The sequence below is a fragment of the Bufo gargarizans genome, chromosome 1 (assembly GCF_014858855.1).
Source record: "Bufo gargarizans isolate SCDJY-AF-19 chromosome 1, ASM1485885v1, whole genome shotgun sequence".
Lineage (NCBI taxonomy): Eukaryota > Metazoa > Chordata > Amphibia > Anura > Bufonidae > Bufo > Bufo gargarizans.
In genome coordinates this window covers 723,905,121-723,927,767 of record NC_058080.1, presented here as the reverse complement: position 1 = coordinate 723,927,767, position 22,647 = coordinate 723,905,121, and the positions used below count along the sequence as shown (strand labels likewise).

General features: G+C 46.3%; 1 protein-coding gene across 1 annotated transcript in view; it reads left to right on the top strand.

Annotated features, from left to right (window-relative positions):
* MTMR6 (myotubularin related protein 6) overlaps positions 1–22,647 on the top strand; it is a 68,080-nt gene that overhangs the window by 18,949 nt on the left and 26,484 nt on the right. The window contains exons 2-8 of the mRNA XM_044292667.1: positions 102–218; positions 3,312–3,474; positions 5,439–5,596; positions 8,273–8,401; positions 12,056–12,190; positions 12,272–12,404; positions 18,234–18,343. Of these exons, the coding sequence (XP_044148602.1) occupies positions 102–218; positions 3,312–3,474; positions 5,439–5,596; positions 8,273–8,401; positions 12,056–12,190; positions 12,272–12,404; positions 18,234–18,343 (945 nt within the window). The remainder of the gene's footprint in view (positions 1–101; positions 219–3,311; positions 3,475–5,438; positions 5,597–8,272; positions 8,402–12,055; positions 12,191–12,271; positions 12,405–18,233; positions 18,344–22,647) is intronic.

Sequence of the window (22,647 nt, the reverse complement as noted above, 5' to 3'; positions counted from 1 at the left end):
AGAGGCCGCACGCAGCCACATGATGTTTCCAGGCTCTACGTGCGCAGGCTGTGCCTCCTGTAAAGTCCTACATAACAGCCTCGTCTTGTTTGTTCTTCTAGGTGGAGCAGGTGAAGCTATTGGATCGGTTTAGCCCAAGCAACAAGTCGACTTCTGGAACGTTGTACCTCACCGCCACTCACCTGCTGTTTATAGACTCGCAGCAGAAAGAGATCTGGGTATGTACCGCCACTGTGGGTGCCGTGTGTGTGCGCCCGTCTTATCTCGCTCAAACACTCCCTTATTACAGACTGCTCACTGTTTAATTGCACTGAATTGAAAATTAAAGGGGTCATCTCATCATGTCGTAGAGAGAGATCCCCCACTGAGGACCCGTGTCTGACCCAGTGTGCAGTCCGAATGAGCGGCTCTCACTATGGCAGACCTGACTTGTGCCCGTGTTTCGGAAGCTGGAGCATTATGTGCCCTAAGTGATCGCTTGGTCGGCTACAGCGGGATAAGAGGCTGTCAAGGTGAAAAACTATTTTAACCCCTTCCCATAAAACCATTATGTCCTGATTATGGTGGTCTTAGTAATGAAAGTAGCGGAAGAGCCGGATTTATGAGGATAGGTCATCAATACGAAAAAGCAGACAACCCCTTTAAGGCCTGCGCCAAGAGCTGACAGGAAAGGCACAGAAGACTGAGATACGAGGGGGAGCGGGTCCACATGCTGGGTGACAAGTGCTGATAGGGATGGTCACCGAGATGTCCACAGATTCTAGATTGCCGTGTTTAATAAGGCCCTGCGCTGGGGATGGATCCACCGGAGTGGTGCCAGCCTCTCCATAACGTTGGCGGATTCACCGCCGGTCTAAATGTAAGACCGCTTCCTTGCTGCCTTAAATTTAAACCATTTTCTACGCCTAAAACACCTGTAGCAAATGGTAAATGAGATGGGCCTACCGTCCCGTCCCCATCCCCACGCCATGCCCACTTTTTTAGACCTGGCGTGAGAGGGGATAAGTCGCAGATTGTGGTGCAAAGGAGCTTTACACCGCCATCTGAGCCAGAGGTGTATTTCTGTTTTATAAATGACCCCCTGTAAGTCTAGATTGTTATGTGGCTGCATCTTCTCACTTCCCAAGTAAGAATTACTGAAGCGATGTAGTCCAAGCTTTATGTGCATGAATCAGGAGGATCAGGATGAACAGTGCTATTTATCGTTCGTAGGTAGGGCTGCAGTAAACGATTATTTTATTGATTATTTTTTTATGATTAATCGAGTAGTCTAATAAGAAAAAATGAATTATTAGACTGTTTTCCTTTATAAACACTCATCAGACCCCCTGCCATCAGTCCCCAACACCCTTCGTGACCCCTGTGCGATCAGCCCAAGTGCATCAGTTCCCCCAGTGCCATCAGCTCCGTCTCCCCAGTGCCATTGGATCAGCCCCTCCATGTCCCCCAGTGCCATTGGATCAGCCCCTCCGTGTCCCCCAGTGCCATTGGATCAGCCCCTCCGTGTCCCCCAGTGCCTGCCTCTGGATCAGCCCCTCCGTGTCCCCCAGTGCCTGCCATTGGATCAGCCCCTCCATGTCCCCCAGTGCCTGCCATTGGATCAGCCCCTTCATGTCCCCCAGTGCCTGCCATTGGATCAGCCCCTCCATGTCCCCCAGTGCCTGCCATTGGATCAGCCCCTCCATGTCCCCCAGTGCCTGCCATTGGATCAGCCCCTCCATGTCCCCCAGTGCCTGCCATTGGATCAGCCCCTCCATGTCCCCCAGTGCCTGCCATTGGGTCGGCTGTCCCGCCATGTCCCCCAGTGCCTGCCATTGGGTCGGCTGTCCCGCCATGTCCCCCAGTGCCTGCCATTGGGTCGGCTGTCCCCCTTTAGTGCCATGTCCCCCAGTGCCTGCCATTGGGTCGGCTGTCCCCCTTTAGTGCCATGTCCCCCAGTGCCTGCCATTGGGTCGGCTGTCCCCCTTTAGTGCCATGTCCCCCAGTGCCTGCCATTGGGTCGGCTGTCCTCCTTTAGTGCCATGTCCCCCAGTGCCTGCCATTGGGTCGGCTGTCCTCCTTTAGTGCCATGTCCCCCTGTGCCTGCCATTGGGTCGGCTGTCCCCCTTTAGTGCCATGTCCCCCAGTGCCTGCCATTGGGTCGGCTGTCCCCCTTTAGTGCCATGTCCCCCAGTGCCTGCCATTGGGTCGGCTGTCCCCCTTTAGTGCCATGTCCCCCAGTGCCTGCCATTGGGTCGGCTGTCCCCCTTTAGTGCCATGTCCCCCAGTGCCTGCCATTGGGTCGGCTGTCCTCCTTTAGTGCCATGTCCCCCAGTGCCTGCCATTGGTTCGGCTGTCCTCCTTTAGTGCCATGTCCCCCAGTGCCTGCCATTGGGTCGGCTGTCCCCTTTAGTGCCATGTCCCCCAGTGCCTGCCATTGGGTCGGCTGTCCCCCTTTAGTGCCATGTCCCCCAGTGCCTGCCATTGGGTCGGCTGTCCCCCTTTAGTGCCATGTCCCCCAGTGCCTGCCATTGGGTCGGCTGTCCCCCTTTAGTGCCATGTCCCCCAGTGCCTGCCATTGGGTCGGCTGTCCCCCTTTAGTGCCATGTCCCCCAGTGCCTGCCATTGGGTCGGCTGTCCCCCTTTAGTGCCATGTCCCCCAGTGCCTGCCATTGGGTCGGCTGTCCCCCTTTAGTGCCATGTCCCCCAGTGCCTGCCATTGGGTCGGCTGTCCCCCTTTAGTGCCATGTCCCCCAGTGCCTGCCATTGGGTCGGCTGTCCCCCTTTAGTGCCATGTCCCCCAGTGCCTGCCATTGGGTCGGCTGTCCCCCTTTAGTGCCATGTCCCCCAGTGCCTGCCATTGGGTCGGCTGTCCCCCTTCAGTGCCATGTCCCCAATAAAATTCTTACCTTTCCTGTAGGGGCGCTCCACAGCTCCTTCCTCTTCTCCGCGCGCTGCACTGGATCCTGACGTCATACAGCGTCGGGTCGTAGTGCGCGCTTACATGCACTATGACCTAACGATGTGTCAGGATCCAGTGCAGCGCAGTACGGGCCGGTGGGTGTCCACGGAGCAGTAAGTAATAGCAAGCGCTTCACTCCCGCTCCGTGGTCACAAGACGAAAAAGAATCCTTGATGCGAAAAATTTGCATCGATAATTTTTTTGTGTCGAATTACTCCATTCAATCGAGTAATCATTTCAGCCCTATTCGTAGGTAAGGGTGTGTTGTAGTGCATGGAATTATAGGAGAGCAGAGACCAAAAGTGACTGGAAATGACAGTGCATATATATAAGGACGGTTTATGGAGGAAGTGTTCTTGGTTTGCATTAGATCTTACACCATCACATTGCTGCGGTGGAGAAGCTCGCCCTCACGACTACAGGCTGCCCCCTAGTGATCCAGTGCAAGAACTTCCGCGTGGTACATTTCATAGTTCCCAGGGAGCGAGACTGTCATGACATCTACAACTCTCTGCTCCAGCTATCCAGGCCAGGTAAGGCCAGATCCATGTCATACTGAACCTATAGGTCTGTGCCAGATTTTGGTTGTTACCGTTTTTCATTGACCCCCTGCACCCAAAATAGTAAAAGAAAATGCTGACATTTTGCAAAATGAAAAATGTCAAGTTGCTCTGTATGTTCGCCATATATGCTCGGAAAGCTCCCATCATATTCCTCAGATGTATCCATAGGCCCCTATTCAAGTGGCGGAAGTCAAAAGCATGTCGTACATGGATAACAGCCACCCATAGGTCATCCAGCTTTCCACAGTCACTGAATGGCATATAAATGTTCCCATTCTTTCTCTCCTTCTGCAGCTCTGACTGCACGTGTCAGTCTTCACTGCAGTTCTGGCATTCTATTTTATTTAAAAAATACATTTGCAATAACATATCGGGGAATTCTGGGTTAAAAAACTTTTCCAAGTGTTTTATACCAATGACCTATCCTCAGGATAGGTCATCAGTATCTGATCGGTGGGGGTCTGACACCCGGGACCACTGGCGATCAACTGTTAGAGGAGACTGCAGCGCACCGCTATACGCCACGGCCTCTTCGCAGCTCACCAAGCTCAGCATCATGACGTGATGTCGCTGGCCTAAGGAGAGGCCGCGATACTGACCACAATGGTCTCCTCAAACAGCTGATCGGCAGGGGTTCCAGGTGCCAGACCCTCGCCGAACTGATATTGATGATCTATCCTGAGGATACTTGGAAAACCCATTTAATAGAGGGAGTCCATTGTTCGGGACCTCCATCAATCAGCCAAAGTGAAGAGTGGCTACAAATAGTGTCTCTCTGGAGGACCCAGCACAGCTAGACTGGAGAGCCCCCTGATGTCAGTAGTCACCGTACAATGGTATTTCCATCTGGGACATTGATGACATGTCGCTGGGATATGCTATCAGTGTCAGATAAGTGCGGTGGCCACCTGTTGGACCCACTCCTATCTCCGCCAAAGTGAACAGAATGTCCACAGATTGGCACAGCTATTGTTCCAGATGGGAATACCCCTTTAATATGCTCTGCGGTGGTGCGTTCAGGGTACCAACATCAGGAGACCTTGTTATCAACTGATCTTTAGGGAAACCTGTGATTTTCTAAAACGGACTACTCCTTTAAGGACATTAAAGTGGTTGTCCAGCCTAGGAGTGACTGCTCCAGGAGTCCAAAAGGAAAAGGATAATCTTCATAAAATGTAGAAACTTTATTGTAGAAACATGAAAATATCCATAATGCTTAATCATGGTTGCTTAATCATGGTAGGAACGAGGTAAGTACAACCTCTGTGAGGGGCCTGGGCATATGGGGGGGGGGGGGGGGTGGCGAGTTATAGAACTTGGACCTTGGATAACCCCTTTAATAAAAAATACAGTAGATCATGTCCCCGGCCTTTTTGAATACATTTATTAGATACAAGAATTCCCTAAGATATGATCCGCAGACGTGATCTACTGTATTTTTATTAATGGGATCCTTTCTTCCTAACTGAATTATTTATTTATTCTTTAGAATTTTTAGAATCCTGATAATATATGGTAATTACATACAACTGCAAGCTAGCATCCAGTCATGACGCTGCGTGCGTCCAGCCTTTGTATTCGTACCATGATTACGCACTGTAGGTCAGCTGGACCTTGTTTTATGGATATTTTGATGCTTCTACATTTCATGAAGATTATATCCTTTTCCTTTTGGTTTATTTGGTGAACGCCGAGGCCGGGCATGTGGATCCTGTCTTCAAGTGGCAAGGGTGCGCTCCTATATGCACAACGTGGGGAGCGTTTTTCGTTTGATTTGTTTCTGCAATAGTCATAACGAGTCGTCAATAAAAAAAAAATAAACTTGCGTTTCCACGTTCCTGCGCTGCTACCCTACTCCTGTCCGCTTCTGGTCCGTGTATTACTATTACAGTCTGCAGTTTACTGATCTGAATTATTCCCTTTTCCTCTATTAGTCAGATACGAAGATCTCTACGCATTTTCCTACAACCCCAAACAGAAGGAGACGGAGCAGGTCCTCGGCTGGCAGTGCATCGACCTGAAAGACGAGTATAGGAGAATGGGAGTCCCTAATGCTTACTGGCAGCTCTCCGATGTGAACCGAGAGTATAAGGTAAATGGATCTGCGGGAAGTAAGACTTGTAATTCCCCGCTGGTTATTGTCCGAGCTCTGATGGAATCTTTTCAATAACTAACTTTATATTGGGGAACTGCTATTTAAGGAATTCCTTAATAGTTTATCTCAGCGTTGTAGTTGTATCTGAATTTTCCCTTTCATTTACAGTGCGTCTTCCTTTCCATATTCTTTGCCTAAAAATTCCAAGTGGACAGAAGAAAATGTTTCACTCCTATCTCCATCTTGATTTTGGCAGGATATTTCTTATGTTTTTTAAAGGTATTATCCAGGCTACAGATGTTGATGACCGATCTCGCAGGATAAGTCATCAATATGAGATTGGTGGGGGTCCAACACCCAGCACCCCGCGATCAGCTGTTTCCTGCTGCCACATCATCAGACAGTGTAGAGAGCTACACATTACATTAGGTAGTTTCCGGCACCGGTGTACAGCAGCTCAGATCCCGGTGAATCCGTCATGTCCACTGCACCACGGACGGAGCCTTCTGCTTCAGCGCTGCACACTGTATATTTCTGGACGATGCAGCTGCGCTTATCGATGAGGGTGCAAGGTGTCAGACCCCCACCAATCTCATATTGATGACCTATCTAGAGGAATGTAGGGACAAATGTAAAACTAATGGTGCGGACCCCAAAAGGGTTCTCCGCTTTTGCTATATTGATGACCTACCCTCAGGATAGATCCTCAATATCAGATCAGCGGGGGTCTGACTGCTGGCACCCCCTTGATCAGCTGTATGAAGAGAACGCAGAGCTTGAACGACAGAACATTTTTTTGTTTATTTTTCTACCAATGGAGCTGCAGGAGGGCTAGATTTTTTGCAGGGTGAGCTGTAGTTTTTTTTGTGCCATTGGGTTACAAATGACTTTTTGATCATCATTTTTTAAAGGAGGACCATAAAAACAACAATTCTGACTTTTTTTACGTTATTCATTTAGTAAATGTGATATTTCTGACATTTCTGCATGCGGTGATGCCAATTATATTTATTTTTTATTTATCAATTTGATCAATGATCGTTTGTTTGTTTAAAAGCGTTTTCTGACATTTTAATACTGATGACTTATCCTCAGGGTAGGTCATCAGTATCTGATCAGTGAGGTCTCACACCGGGACTCCCACCGATGAGAAGGCATTGGGGCTCCTGTGAGCGCTGCGGCCTTCTCTCAGTTTACCAAGCACAGCGCCGTCCATTGTATAGTGGCTGTGCTTGATATTGCACCCAGCTCCATTCATTTCTATGGGACTTAGCTGCTCCTAGGCCATGTGACCGATGAACGTGACGTCACTGACCTAGGGAAAGCTGAGAGAAGGCCACGGTGCTCACAGGAGCGCCGCTACCTTCTCAAACAGCTGATTTGCGGGGGTCCCAGGTGTCGGACGATACTGATGACCTTTCCTGAGAATAGGTCATCAGTATAAAAATGTTGGAAAACGCCTTTCATTTTTAATATAAAAAAATATATAATTTAATTTTTTATTTTTTAAAATCTTTTTAATATGTGCAATTGGGGACTTGAGTCTGCAGTTGGAGTATATAGAGATTTTACCAACAACCTAAACAGCCTAATAGGAGCAATAAGATAGCAGGTCTGGGGGGGGGGGGGGGGGGGGGGGAAGGGGCTTCAGGAGGTCCCCAACTGCCATGACAACTTATTGCCCTCCCATGATTGCATTGCGAGGATGGTAGATCATTCCCACTGTCTAACCGTTGAGATGTCACACTTGTTATTGACCATGACATCTGAGGGGTTAAATGGAAATGAATTGTCACAGCATTTGGATGTATTTTTGATCAAAAAAATCAACTGGTTTTAATGACTAAACAGGAACTCGACCCAAAAGGTATTTTTGGGTGTATATTCATAATTATCATGTATTGGCATTTGTCTGTGTTTTTTTTTTTTTTGTTGTTGTTTTTTTTTAGGCTGGTGTGTTTGCAAACTGGAAGAGCAGCCATACTGGTTCTCACATCTGAACTGACTTCTTAGAAGCTGATGGTTCTCCATTCTCCCAGTGCATTCCAGTAATAACAGATGGACAGTTTTATCACTTTAGACTACTTTCACACTGGCATTTTGGCTTTCAGTTTGTGAGATCCATTTAGGGCTCAGTTTGGCCCTAATGCATTCTGAATAGAAAAGGATCCGCTCAGTGCATCAGTTTGCCTCCGATCAGTCTCTATTCCGCTCTGGAGGCTGCCTGCAGCGTTTTTCTGTCCGCGATATGGTGCGGAGCAAGACGGATCCGTCCTGACACACAATGTAAGTCAATGGGGATGGATCTGTTTTCTCTGACACATTCTGGCACAATAGAAAACGGATCCGTCTCCCATTGACTTTCAATGGAGTTCATGACGGATCCGTCTTGGTTATATTACAGATAATACAAACGGATCCGTTCTGAACGGATGCAGGCGGTTGTATTCAGATTCATGATGGATCCGCAAAAAATGCTAGCGTGAAAGTAGCCATCTGAGGCGACAACCAATATGGCTGCATTTCCTCTTATCACTTTGGGGAAAAAATGGCCACCATGACAAAACAGAACAATGGGCCACCACAACATCTAGTGTGAACATGGCCATAGCCCTAGAATCCGCCCTGGAGAGAGTATTCTCAGCCTTCTGATAGTTTGGTTGTGTTTTTCAGGTGTGTGAGACCTATCCTAGAGACTTGTACGTACCCCTAACAGCCAGCAAGCCAATCATTGTCGGGAGCTCAAAGTTCAGAAGTAAAGGCCGGTTTCCAGTGCTGTCTTACTATCACCAGGAGACGCAGGTATCTCTTCACCTTCTAACATAGAGCTCTCTGAAGTGTATAAAACGGATGTTAAAGGGAATCTGTCACCAGAGACCTTCCTTATCCAACACATAGCTTTGGTTCCCCTGATTACAACACTGTTTCTCTTTTGTTGATCGGAGGCTCCGTTCCTGAGTTATGATACTTCTTATGATTCTTGGTATGCAAATGAGGCCTTTGGTGCAATAAGGGAGTCATCATTGCTCTTGTTGCACCCAAGCTCCGCTCATTCCCTCACTGCTTTGATTGACTGGACCAGGCAGTGGCCAAGCAGACAGGGAGGGGCTGGCCACAGAAATGAGTGGAGCGTGGGTGCAACAGTGATGCCCTTTACTAGCTGCCGGTGATAGCGACGAATGAGAACATTTATCGCCTCGCCTCTGCTCAATTCACTTCTGTGGGACTGCTGAGTACACCGTAAGACGTGCGCTCCACCACTCCATACACAGAGGCCCCAGCGGTCGGACAGTTATTACATATCCTGTGGGTTGGGGATAAATGTTGCTAATGGAAACACCCCCCCCCCATCATCCACAGTATTTTATGATTTGTCAAAGGGAGTAGGGATCAGGTCTTTCATATCTGGTTGTCTCCACTGAAGTGAATGGGAGCAGCGCTGCAGTAACCTGCTCTTTCTGCTCCACAATGGATGGAGCTGTGTATTCCCAATGTCAGAGCTAAACTCTGAAACGCCTGATCGGCGAGGGTGCGGGGTGTCAGAGCCCTGCCATTCGGATATTGATAGCCTATCCTGAGGAAAAGTGGACAACCCCTTAAATTATTAATTTTTTGTTACTATGAAGTAGGATTGGGCAATAAGGTCTAAATTTGCAATCTCATTTTTTTTCCAACATAAGGATGATTCTGAATTCTAATATTAATTTTCTTGTATTTAAATTTTTTTTCTGCTCTCCACCAGTCCCATAGTAAATGAATGGAGCGGCAGTCCACATGTTTAAGCCAACCCTGGGGCAGGGGAACAGGACTCGCATTCTGTGCCTCAGTGGAGGTCCTAGCAGTGTCCCGCTGATCATTTAGTCATGCCCCATTCTGTGGATAGGGATCACTTTAATCCCTAAAGTACCGTTTTTGGCATTAAAGGGAACCAGTCATCAACTTTATGCTGACCGTACTCAGTCTACAAGGTATACCAGTGCAGTATAAAAGACATCAAATGATTGCTTTGTGACGTCCCCTAGTGAGACCAAATAAAAAATGATAAAATGTAAAAAATTTAAAAAACATTTTTGTAAAAGTGGTACAAATATCCCATTCACACATATATGGTGTAAGTTGCATTTGTCACAACCTGTAGAATAAAAGATAAAGTTATTCAAATGGCACAATGTTAAAAATTTCAAAATATGCAAATAAAAAAAGGAATAAAAAATGTATTTCTTTTTCCAATTCCGTCCCCGCCCCTCTGAATTTTTTTTTTTTTTTTATTGGTAACCAATGAGCCCTAAAAAGGCATAAATTAAAACTATATTTCTTGCCACAAAAACAAGCCTGCATACGGCTCCATCAATGCAAAAATGAATACATTATGGCTCTTGGAATGTGGCAACAGGAACTTTTTTTTTTTTTCTTTGCACGAGACGCCATTATTATGCATTATTTGCATAATAATGGCGTCTCGTGCAAAGAAAAAAAAAAAAGTTCCTGTTGCCACATTCCAAGAGCCATAATGTATTCATTTTTGCATTGATGGAGCCGTATGCAGGCTTGTTTTTTTTTTTGCGGCAAGAAATATAGTTTTAATTTATGCCTTTTTAGGGCTCATTGGTTACCAATAAAAAAAATAAAAAATTCAGAGGGGCGGGGACGGAATTGGAAAAAGAAATACATTTTTTTTTTTTTTGCATATTTTGAAATTTTTAACATTGTGCCATTTGAATAACTTTATCTTTTATTCTACAGGTTGTGACAAATGCAACTTACACCATATATGTGTGAATGGGATATTTGTACCACTTTTACAAAAATGTTTTTTTAATTTTTTACATTTTATCATTTTTTATTTGGTCTCACTAGGGGACGTCACAAAGCAATCATTTGATGTCTTTTATACTGCGTTGGTATACCTTGTAGACTGAGTTAGACTATAGACTGTCTATTAGGCCTGTGGCACAACTAAGAAGCATACAGTGATGGCAGACCCCCAGCTGCCATGGCAGAGCATCATCACCCCACAATAGCATTCACCAGGGGGGGGCAATGGGGACAGAGGTAGCCCCTCTCTAACTGCCTAGATGCTGCAGTTGATATTAACCATGGCATCTTTAGTGTTGAACAGCCCGCATCGGAAATATCTTTGATCCCAGCCATTACAGCCGGACCCTGGCCTCAGTTACTGTTGTGCGGCCCAGTATTAGCCCCACATGTAAAGGCACGACTAATATCAATTTCATGATTCTGATCTCCAGACTAATTGATTACAATAGATTGATTTCACAGCTGTGAGGTCACCGGGGAAGACATCATCTGTGCCTTCCTAATAGATGTTACCAGTGATATCTGTGTAGACAGACAGGCAGAGAAGATGTAGAGAATGCATGATGCCAAATTAGCAAGCTGCATGCACAGCGTCCAGTGTGGTCTTAAAAGGGTTAAGGAGATCTACAAACATGAATGATATCACGCACTGCAAATGGTTTCAAGAAGCAGAGAGGTCTGTTTTCCATTTACTTTTTGGTTCACTCTCCCTTTAAGAGAAGGGGATAATTGATTATACTGAATTACTCCTATATAAGGCGTATTTCAGGCGCAATCTGACTTCTCTTCGCACCTGCCGGGTTAAAAAAGTAGACGGCGAAGGGGACAGGCCTGCAGGTCCGTCTCATTCATAATTTTCTATTCCTGGTTTAGGCTAATTTCACGCTTGTGTTTACACTTTCCAGTATCGAGATCCGTCATAGGATCTCAATACCGGAGAAAAACGCTTCCGTTTTGTCAATGGGGACAAAATGTAACTGAACAGAGTAGAACGCTCCAAAATTCATTCCGTTCCATTTGGTTGCGTTCTCATACCGGAGAGCCAACCGCAGCATGCTTCGGTTTTCTTTCTGTCCTGATATACGGAGCAGAATGGATCCGGCATGACCCACAATGCAAGTCAATGGGGACTGATCCGTTTTCTCAGACACAATAGAAAACAGATCCGTTCCTCATTGACTTTCATTGGTGTTCATGACGGATCCGTCATTGCTATATTAAAGATAATACAGCCGGATCCGTTCATAACGGATGCAGACGGTTGTATTATCAGTAACGGAAGCGTTTTTGCTGATCCCTGCCGGATCAGGCAAAAACACAAGTGTAAAAGTAGCCTAAGGCGTAGAAAATGGTCTAAATGTGAGACAGCAAGGAAGCTGGCTTAGATTTAGAAGCAGCGGTGGATGTGTCGAAGTTATGTAGAGGCCCGCGCCTCTTCATAACTACGGCGATCCTCCGCCAGTGCAGGGGTCTAAAATGCTGGTCTTAATAAATGACCCCCTTAGTGCAGAGGTCTAGTGATGTCAGTCGTACGTGATTGCAGATTGAAATGAGTTTCTGAAGCGGCCGATCAGTCATCCTCAGCGGAGATGTGCATACTCCAGCTTGATGTGGACTCCCTGGTTTCCCTCTGTGCAGGTGGCCATCTGCAGGTGTAGTCAGCCGCTGTCTGGTTTCAGTGCCCGGTGTCTGGAAGACGAGCATATGCTGCAGTCAGTCAGCAAAGCCAATCCTGAATGGCGGTCCATGTATGTGATGGACACCAGACCCAAGGTAAGTGCATAACTTCTCCATATTTGCTGTCACCTAATCCGCGTGATGTGTTCCATGAGAAAATATTCTGTCTCTTGGCAGTTGAACGCCATGGCGAACCGCGCGGCAGGCAAAGGCTACGAGAATGCAGACAATTACTCCAACATCAAGTTCCAGTTTGTTGGAATTGAGAACATTCATGTTATGAGGTCGAGCCTGCAGAAGCTCATGGAAGGTACGGGATGCATGATGTGGATGATAGCGGTGTGTGGGGGTGTTCTCCAGTATATTGCACCTGTGCACCCCCATATATCTGGGAACCTGCACTTGTATCAGTAAACATAGCCTCTGTCTGTTGTTTTTTTTAGCAGATCTGATCCCATGATCGTTCTGTTATAATCTGGTCATAACATAATCAGATTTTAATAGATATCACTTCTTTATTAACCATTTGAGGAAAGAAGCTCTTAGCACTCCAGTGAGCGCAGCGGTCTCCTCACAGCTTAACAAGCGCAGCGCTGTGCATTGGATAGCAGCTTGAATGAGACTGGGCTGCGCCTAGGCCATCACCGCGGCACTGAGGCCTCTTTAAACAGCTGTTCGGCGGGAGTGCCGGGAGTCGGACCCCCTCCCATGAGATACTGATGACCTATCTTGAGAATACACCCCCCTTCCTCCAAAAAATAAAATAAAAAATCCTCTAAAGTGGTTTTCGGAGATCAGCATACTGATTGCGTATTGTCAGGATAGGTCATCAACATGTCATATCAGTGGGGGTCGATCTTTCAGCTCCCCTGCCGATCAGCAGTGCCTCTGCGAGTGCTGTAGTCTCGCCATTGTCCCTACACAGTCTGGTACTGCTAGCACTGATTCGACATTGTCCGAGAGTATAGGGACTCCCCAGCTGATAGCACCCAGTTGTTAATATCCAGCGGGAATAACCGAGGTACATCTCAATGCATAATTATAGGGGATACAATTATATGCTGAAATAAAGGGCATCTGTCAGCAGGTTTGTATCTATGACACTGGCTGACCTGTTACATGTGCACTTGGCAGCTGAAGACATCTGTGTTGGTGCCATGTTCATATGTGCCCGCATTGCTGAGAAAAATGATGTTTTACTATATGCAAATGAGCTTCTAGGAGCAGCGGGGGCGTTGCTGTTACACCTAGAGGCTCAGCTCTCTCTGCAACTGCCGCCCCCTCTGCACTTTGATTTGACAGGGCCAGGCGGTGTAAATGTGATAACTCCTTAAGCCAAAGGGCAGAGGGTGCGGTAGTTGCAGAGAGAGCAGAGCCTCTAGGTGTCATGGCAACGCCCCCGTTGCTCCTAGATGCTCATTTGCATATACACTGCCTGTCCCCCCCCAAAAAAAAGTCGCCACTGGAAAAAAGAAGAAAAAAAAAAAAAAGGATTCTCAATGGGGTTAAGGTCTGGACTCTGTGGTGGCCAATCCATGTGTGAAAATGATGTCTCATGCTCCCCGAACCACTCTTTCACAATTTGAGCCCGATGAATGCTGGCATTTTCATCTTGGAATATGCCCGTGCCATCAGGGAAGAAACAATGACTGTTGCTGAACCTGAACCTGACCACCTGCAGCAACCCTAGATCATAGCACTGCCCCCACAGGCTTGTACAGGAGGCACTAGGCATGATGGGTGCATCACTTCATCTGCCTCTCTTCTTACCCTGATGCGCTCATCACTCTGGAACAGGATAAATCTGGACTCATCAGACACATGACCTTCTTCCATTGCTCCAGAGTCCAATCTTTATGCTCCCTAGCAAATTGAAGCCCTTTTTTCTGGTTTGCCTCACTGATTAGTGGTTTTCTTACGGCTACACAGCTGTTCAGTCCCAATCCCTTGAGTTCTCTTCGCATTGTGCGTGTGGAAATGCTCTTACTTTCACTATTAAACATAGCCCTGAGGTCTGCTGTTGTTTTTTCTTCGATTTGATTTCACCAAACGTTTAAGTGATCGCCGATCACCATCATTCAGGATTTTTTTCCTCGAATACGATCGGTCCCCACTATTCTTCCAGTTTTTAATAATGCATTGGACAGTTCTTAACCCAATTTTAGTAGTTTCTGCAATCTCCTTAGATGTTTTCTCTGCTTGATGCATGCCAATGATTTGACCCTTCTCAACCAGACTAACGTCTTTTCTACGACCACAAGATGTGTCTTTCGACATGGTTGTTTAAGAAATGAGAAGGAACTCATTGCACCAGTTGGGGTTAAATAACTTGTTGCCATCTGAAAGATAATCGCTCATGCAGTAATTATCCAATAGGAGGCTCATAAGTATTTGCTTAATTAAATCCAGGTGGAGACTTTATTAAAACATCATTTTTCTCAGTAATGCGGGCACATATGAACATGGGACCAACACAGATGCCTTCAGTTCAGGTCAGCCAGTTTCATAGGGACAGATCTGAAAAATCTACAAAAACCCTTTAAGGCTACTTTCACACTAGCGTTCGATCGGATCCGTCTGCATTATTTTAGCATATAACAGCTAAGTGCTGCTTGCAGCGTTCGGGTGTCCGCCTGGCCGTGCGGAAGCGTGCGGATCCGTTCAGACTTACAATGTAAGTCAATGGGAACGGATCCGCTTGAAGATGTCACCATATGGCTCAATCTTCAAGCGGATCCGTCCCCCATTGACTTTACATTGAAAGTCTGAACGGATCCGCGCAGGCTACTTGCGCACTTGCGAATTTTTTTAAAGTTATTAATGCAGACGGATCCGTACTGAACGGAGCCTCCGTCTGCATTAATATGATCGGATCCGTTCAGAACGGATCCGACCAAGCGCAAGTGTGAAAGTAGCCTAAAGAGCATCTTCGTTTTATTTCTTTGGGAAAGAAAAAATAATTCCCAGGTAACCAGTGACCCCTTCCCCAATGCAAAAGATACCTGTGTCCATAATGAGTTGATTATTATGCAGAGCGTTGTGTTCCGTTTCCTCCACTAGATGACAGTATGCACCGCTGGTTACTTTATCTGTGCTGATAAGACACAATTGACTGGGGCAGTCAGTAGGATTGTGTAGTATATAAAAAGGTCATGTACATTGATAAGGTAATGGTTTTATTATAGCATCCTGCCTTTAAAGGGTTTCTACCATCAGATTTTGTGATATGTAGCTGTGCTAGTGTCAGCAGTACATAACAGTGTTCTTTGTTCACCTAAAAAACGTACTTTTATCAATATGCTAATGAGCCTCTAGGTGCTACGTGGGCGTCGATTCAGCACCTAGAGGCTCTTTCTACTGACCATTTATGCCTCCCATGTCGACAGTTTAGTCCGCTCCGCTCCTCTTGACTGATGTCCGATTTCCCTGCATCTCAGTCTAAATCCCGCGCCAGTGCCGTCCGCTTCTGTATTCTGCACAGGCGCAGTGAGGAAGTCGGCGCCAGGAGCGCGTCCGACAGTCACTGCGCCTGCGCCGAATACAGAAGCGGACGGCGCTGGCGCAGGATTTAGACTGAGGTGCAGGGACATTGAACGTCAGTCAAGAGGAGCATGGCGGGCTAAACCGTCGACATGGGCGGCATAAATGGTCAGTAGACAGAGCCTCTAGGTGCTGAATCGACGCCCACGTAGCACCTAGAGGCTCATTAGCATATTGATAAAAGTACGTTTTTTAGGTGAACGGCCGCAGACAGAAGTGAACAAAGAACACTGTTATGTACTGCTGACACTAGCACAGCTACATATCACAAAATCTGATGGTAGAAACCCTTTAAATTTGGTCATTGTTAAATGTGTATTTTATTAAATTCAGAAACTCTACGTCTACCTTAACCAGTTCAAGACCAGGGCGTATTTGTCTTTGAAAGGCATACAGTCAGGTCCATAAATATTGGGACATCAACTCAATTCTAGCATTTTTGGCTCTATCACCACCACAATGGATTTGAAATGAAACGAACAAGATGTGCTTTACCTGCAGACTGTCAGCTTTAATTTGAGGATATTTACACCCAAATCAGGTGAACGGTGTAGGAATTACTACAGTTTGCATATGTGCCTCCCACTTGTTAAGGGACCAAAAGTAATGGGACAGAATAATAATCATAAATCAAACTTTCACTTTTTAATCCTTGGTTGCAAATCCTTTGCAGTCAATTACAGCCTGAAGTCTGGAACGCATAGACATCACCAGACGCTGGGTTTCATCCCTGGTGATGCTCTGCCAGGCCTCTACTGCAACGGTCTTCAGTTCCTGCTTGTTCTCTCCTGGAGAGTGTTCTTGATCTGGCCAACTGTTGTGAAGGGTGTTTTTGTTTTCTTCACCAGGGAAATAATTAGTCGGTCATCCACCACAGTTGTTTTCCGTGGTCTTCCGAGTCTTTTGGTGTTGCTGAGCTCACCGGTGCGTTCCTTCTTTTTAAGAATGATCCACACAGTTGTTTTGGCCACGCGTAATGTTTTTGCTATCTCTCTGAAGGGTTTGTTTTGTTTTTTCAGCCTAATGATGGCTTGCTTCATTGATAGTGACAACTCTTTGGATCTCATCTTGAGAGTTGACAGCAACAGATTCCAAATGCAGATAGCGCACTGGAAATGAACTCTGGACCTTTTATCTGCTCATTGTAATTGGGATAATGAGGGAATAACACACACCTGGTCATGGAACAGCTGAGAAGCCAATTGTCCCATTACTTTTGGTCCCCTAACAAGTGGGAGGCACATATGCAAACTGTTGTAATTCCTCCACAGTTCACCTGTTTTGGATGTAAATACCTCAAACTAAAGCTGACAGTCTGCAGGTAAGGCTCCTTTCACACCTGCGTTCAGGTGTCCGCTCGTGAGCTCCGTTTGAAGGGGCTCACAAGCGGCCCTGAACGCAGCCGTCTGGCCCTAATGCATTCTCAGTGGAGGCGGATCCACTGAGAATGCATCCGTCTGCCAGCGCTCAGCCTCCGCTCCGCTCAGTGAGCGGACACCTGAACGCTGCAAGCAGCGTTTGGGTGTCCGCCTGGCCGTGCGGAGGCGAGCGGATCCGTTCCGACTTAGAATGTAAGTCAATGGGGACGGATCCGCTTGAAGATGACACCATATGGCTCAATCTTCAAGCGGATCCGTCCCCCATTGACTTTCAATGTAAAGTCTGAACGGATCCGCTCAGGCTACTTTCACACTTAGAAAAATTTTCTAAGTATTAATGCAGACGGATCCGTTCTGAACGGAGCCACCGTCTGCATTAATATGAGCGGATCCATTCAGAACGGATCCGATCGAACGCTAGTGTGAAAGTAGCCTAAAGCACATCTTGTTCGTTTCATTTCAAATCCATTGTGGTGGTGATAGAGCCGAAAATGTTACAATTGTGTCGATGTCCCAATATTTATGGAAGTGGCTGTATATGTTTCTTCTGTTCAGTTATGTAACTATTTTTTGGGGCTTTTTTCATGATACATGGGGCTGTTTTATTTATTTATTTTGTCATGTAGTGTCTTACAAGATCTTTTGGGGACCATTAACATTACAGTTATTTTTGTGTTGCTTATTTCTCCTGTAACTTTGAGCACTTTGTATACAGTGTTTGAGAAGGCAGGGAAGGTAAAACATATCCCTGCCCTCTCTCTGGAGAGCCCAACTGTCAGTGGTAGCAGATTCCCCGCTCCTGCAGCTGGATGGTTCTCTGTGCAGCTGCTATCTCTGCAAGGGTGTTCAGGTATATCATTGCTGAGATAAGTGTGAACCACCCAGTAGTTAAAATCGACCATTAAATATTCAAGGATGCAGTGTGACCCGTCACCTTTTCGGGTGTAGTATAATGTACTTGCACTAGGATGGTGGGTAACTTTATACATACGTTTCAGTTCTTACCTTGCGCTGATCTGTAGTCTGGATTATAGTCTGAAGCGGCGGTCAGCATTCTATGAGTTGTCATTGGAAACAGTCAACAAGTAACATCCATCCCCAGCCCCATTTTCTACAATTTATACACTCTGCCCAGTGGAGAGGTCTCTGCTCTCTTGATTTGGTAGAATATCACTGCCATAGTGTTCATTTATTTTTATCTTATTCTCTTTTTATTACAGTTTGTGGATCAAAGAACTTATCTGTAAATGACTTTTTGAGTGGCCTAGAAAGCTGTGGATGGCTGCGCCACATCAAAGCCGTCCTGGACGCTTCTGTCTGGCTGGCAAAGGTACGAGAAGCCCATATTCTTATACAGAATGACTTGGTGTTCCCATCTCGGACACTGGTAGCATACCGCTAGGATATTTTAATGTACATTGCTTAGTGCTTCCATGGGTTTTTATCTAAAGATATGTACTTATGTATTAGTTCTGTGCAGCTTGTAAAATCTGTGCTTGCCAACAGTGAACGCAGCAATCATTCACACAGCTGCAGGGTTTGTAAAGGCCCCTTTACACGGCTGTATGATTATCGGTAAAGAAGCATTCCTTCCTGACAATCGCCTGCTCGTCAGTGGAGGAGACCGCTGCTATTACATGTACAGCCGTCTCCTCCACAGAACGGGGAGGAGTGATCGCTAATGCCATTGCTCGTCCCCATACAGAATCATTGTTTGCCGGCAGCAGAGTGCTGATTACACGGCACAATCTGTTGCTGGCAAACAAGATTTAGGTGTCTGTGTAAAGCAGGGTTTCTCAACTCCATTCCTCGGGACCCACCTGCCGGTCATGTTTTCAAGATTTCCTTAGTATCGAGCAGGTGATATAATTAGTGTCCATGCATCAGGACTTACCACAGGTATTTATTCTGTGGGATACTCTCAAATCCTGACCGGTAGGTGGGTCCCGAGGACCAGAGTTGAGAAACGCTCGAGCATTTTGCTCGTTCATCTGGTAATCAGCGGCATCTTTACACCGGCAGATCATCACGAACGCTCGTTATAGATAATCTGCCTCACCATCGGGCAGTGTAAAGGGGTCTTTAGAAGAAAGAGCTTTCATACACTGTAGTCCGCCTTTTTCATTTTTAGGAACGTTTTCAGCCCGTTTCCCAATTTTCCCTGGACCCTAAAAGGCAAATCTGCCTAACTGTGGCACTTTTTAATAATGAGGAGGGAATTTGTCTTGGTAGATTTCGTATTCTGCAGTCTATTACAGCTCCACATGGTTGTAAGCAGGTTTCCCAGAAGGCAAACCTGCCACACTATGGCACTATTTAGGGATGGGGCCCGAGGATTTATCTTGATAGATTTGGTACTCTGCAGTCTATTACAGTTCCACTTTGCAGTAATCCAGCTTTCCTTGGACCCTGAAAGACTTTGGATTTGTTACTAGGATTCATACTTAACGTTTGAGGCCACTGTCGAACAAATCCAGATAGGTATTCTACAATACTTGGCCTTTGTTAATTCTTAAATAGGCTGATCTGGCATTCTGCAGTCTTGGAAAGCTGGGTAACAACCTCTGTGGGGCGGTGATAGGGGCATTTTAGTTACATATTATACACACAATGCCAACCTGATGTGCTGTGTACTTCTGTCATATGGTACCCGGGCAACATAATCTGTTATCACCAATTCAGCTCTACAGTCTTGTCACCCAGCTTTTCCAGAACCATGATTGGCACCTTGGTCCAATTTTCCTCCTCCACCCTCCTACTAGAGTGAGATTGCCACTGTTTTTGCAACTTTTTCAAAAGTCTCAATGATAAATGGGGAGGGAAACTCATTAAAAGGGTTATCCAAAGTGTAAAACATGACCCTCATATAGATTATACTTGCCTCTCTCCCCGACACCTGCGTCTCTCTTGATCCCTGCATGGCCACCGCTGCATCTCCCTGTCGCGCGGATCAAAACATCTGGTGATGGGTAGGGGCAACCAATAGCAGTCCGCAACGGGGACAAGCCTCCCTAGCATTGCGGGTGACGCTAGGGAGGCTCATCCCCTTTGTGGCCTGCAGTTGGCTGAAACTACCCAACTGCATTTGCGTGACAGGGAGATGCAGCGGCAGCCGTGCGGGTATCCAGGAGTGACTCGGGTGCCAGGGAGCGGGGTAAGTATAATCTATATGAGGGGCCCGGGCATTTGGAGGGATGTTTTACACTTTGGATAACCCCTTTAACATAACTAACCACATCCACTTTTTAACCCACATTACCAAACTGGAGTGAGTGGTGTAAAAATGCAAGATTTTGCGCAAGCAAGGCCAAAAAGTCGTAATAGCCCTATTTTGCGACTTTTTGACGCCAGAGTTCTGCAGGGAAGGAATGATAAGTCAGGGCCTATGTGTGTACTACAGCAGGTAATATTGGCACACGCACTGTTACCAAATGTTTTTCGTAATCTTAGTAACTAGCAAATAAATTTTAACAAAAGGGCAACAAAATGTATCCAGACTAAGGGTCCATTCACAAGTCCACAAATGGGTCCGCATCCGTTCCGCAATATCAGGAACGGGTGCGGACCCACTCATTCTAAATGGGGGCAGGAATGGATGCGGAGAGCACACTATGTGCTCTCCGCATTTCCAGAGCGCGGCCCCGAACTTCCGGGCTTCGGCCTCACAAAAAAAATAGAACATGTCCTATTATTGTCTGCAGTTGCGGACAAGAATAGACAGTTCTATGGGGGGTGCCGGCCGTGTGTGTTGCGGATCCGCAATACACCACGGACGTGTGAATGGACCCTAAACCCAGCCTCCTCCTAAACTTCCTGGCTCACCTGCACTAGCATCATATGAGGGAGAGGGAGAGAAATGGCTGCGGCCTGAGAGAACAATGTACTGCTTTTCTGTAGAATTTTTCATGGTCTGCAAATGTGATATCTGATGAAACAATAGCAAATAACAAAGACACATCAGGAGATTATGTTAGGTTTTTTCGTTCTGTTTTGTGTTTGGATTCTGGGTTTAGTTCCCTTTTTAAGATTTCCTGTTATCTCTACAGAGGTGTTACTTACATAGTTACCATTGCGAAAATTGCCTTTTTATATACATTTTTATTAAATATAGATAGTGACATGAAAACATTTTTTTATTTTTTTTAAACTCGCCAAACATTCTAAAAACATAAAAACCTGATTTAACCAATAGGTCATTTTCTGAGGACACATTCCCTCTAATGATAGATGTTTTAGAATACCATACTGCAGCTCTGAATGTATCCAGTCACTCGGGTCTGTGGTTCTGTATGTGGTGCAGGTGCTCATTATCTCAGCATTGGAGAAGTGGGAAGAATCTGCCTTTTGTAGGCAGAAAATAATGGTTCTCTTTTGTTCGATGGCAGAGAATAATCCTTAGACTCCCACACACTAATGTCCCCTACATCGGAGCTGTCTGTTAGTCATCGGTCTGCTCCGTCCTGCCATTAGCTGGCCATACACTGCAGATAGCTCTCAGCCGAACAGCTATCCCTCCTGATCTCTTTGCATGTTTAACTTCTGAATAGTGGGAGGGGGAATTTGAGGACCACCTGACTATCCCTTGATCCGAGATGTTAAGGACAAGAGAAGGACTGGGTCCACAGCAGATAGGTCTCTGCCAGAGGAGACTGACGGCAAGTTGTTACCCTCTCAGTAGGGCTGGGCATCTAATAAAAAAAATCAAAAAAAATCAAAATGTTTTGTCAATTTCAATTATTTCAATTATTCTGGTTGCAGCCAGTACTGCTCTACTCTGAGTATCTGCCCCCACCGCTCTGTGTCCTCCCCCACACACACCGCTCCAACTGTGTCCGCCTTTCCCCACCGCTCTAACTGTGTCCACCCCCACACACACCGCTCCAACTGTGTCCGCCTTTCCCCACCGCTCTAACTGTGTCCACCCCCACACACACCGCTCCAACTGTGTCCGCCTTTCCCCACCGCTCCAACTGTGTCCGCCTTTCCCCCACATCAGCCCCCGCTTCTACAACTGCATCCGGCGTGTATTTGTATGGTACAGGAATGAAGAAGACATACATATTCCACTCCGTTTGCAAAGTCGAACTCATGGGCCCAGTGACCTTTTTAAGGGTCTATTCACACGTCCGTACTGCATTACGGATCCGCAATACACCCGGCCGGCAGCCCCAATGAAATGCCTATTCTTGTCCGCAATTGCAGACAAGAATAGGACATGCTCTATTTTTTTCCAGGGCTGCGGATCGGAAGATCGGGGCTGCGCTTTGGAAATGCGTAGTGCACATAGTGTGCTCTCTGCATCCATTCAGTCCCCGTAGAGAATGAATGGGTCCGCATCCGTTCCGCACAATTGTGGAACGGGTGCGGACACTTGCGGATGTGTGAATGCTGCCTTAAGCATAGGATTCACTGCAGCAACTATATTCTTGCCATGCAATTCATAATTTAAAGTGTCCCTGTCATAGCTGCATGGTACGGAGGAAAAAAGACATATATTCACCAGGGAATGGGAGAGGATGAGGAGGTAGGGGGAGGGTATGGGTAATCTTTGGAAGTTTTTTTCCCGTAGGTAAAAAAAACTCATCATAGGAGTGTTGATCAGACTGTATTGAAACCAAGAATTCTGTACATAGA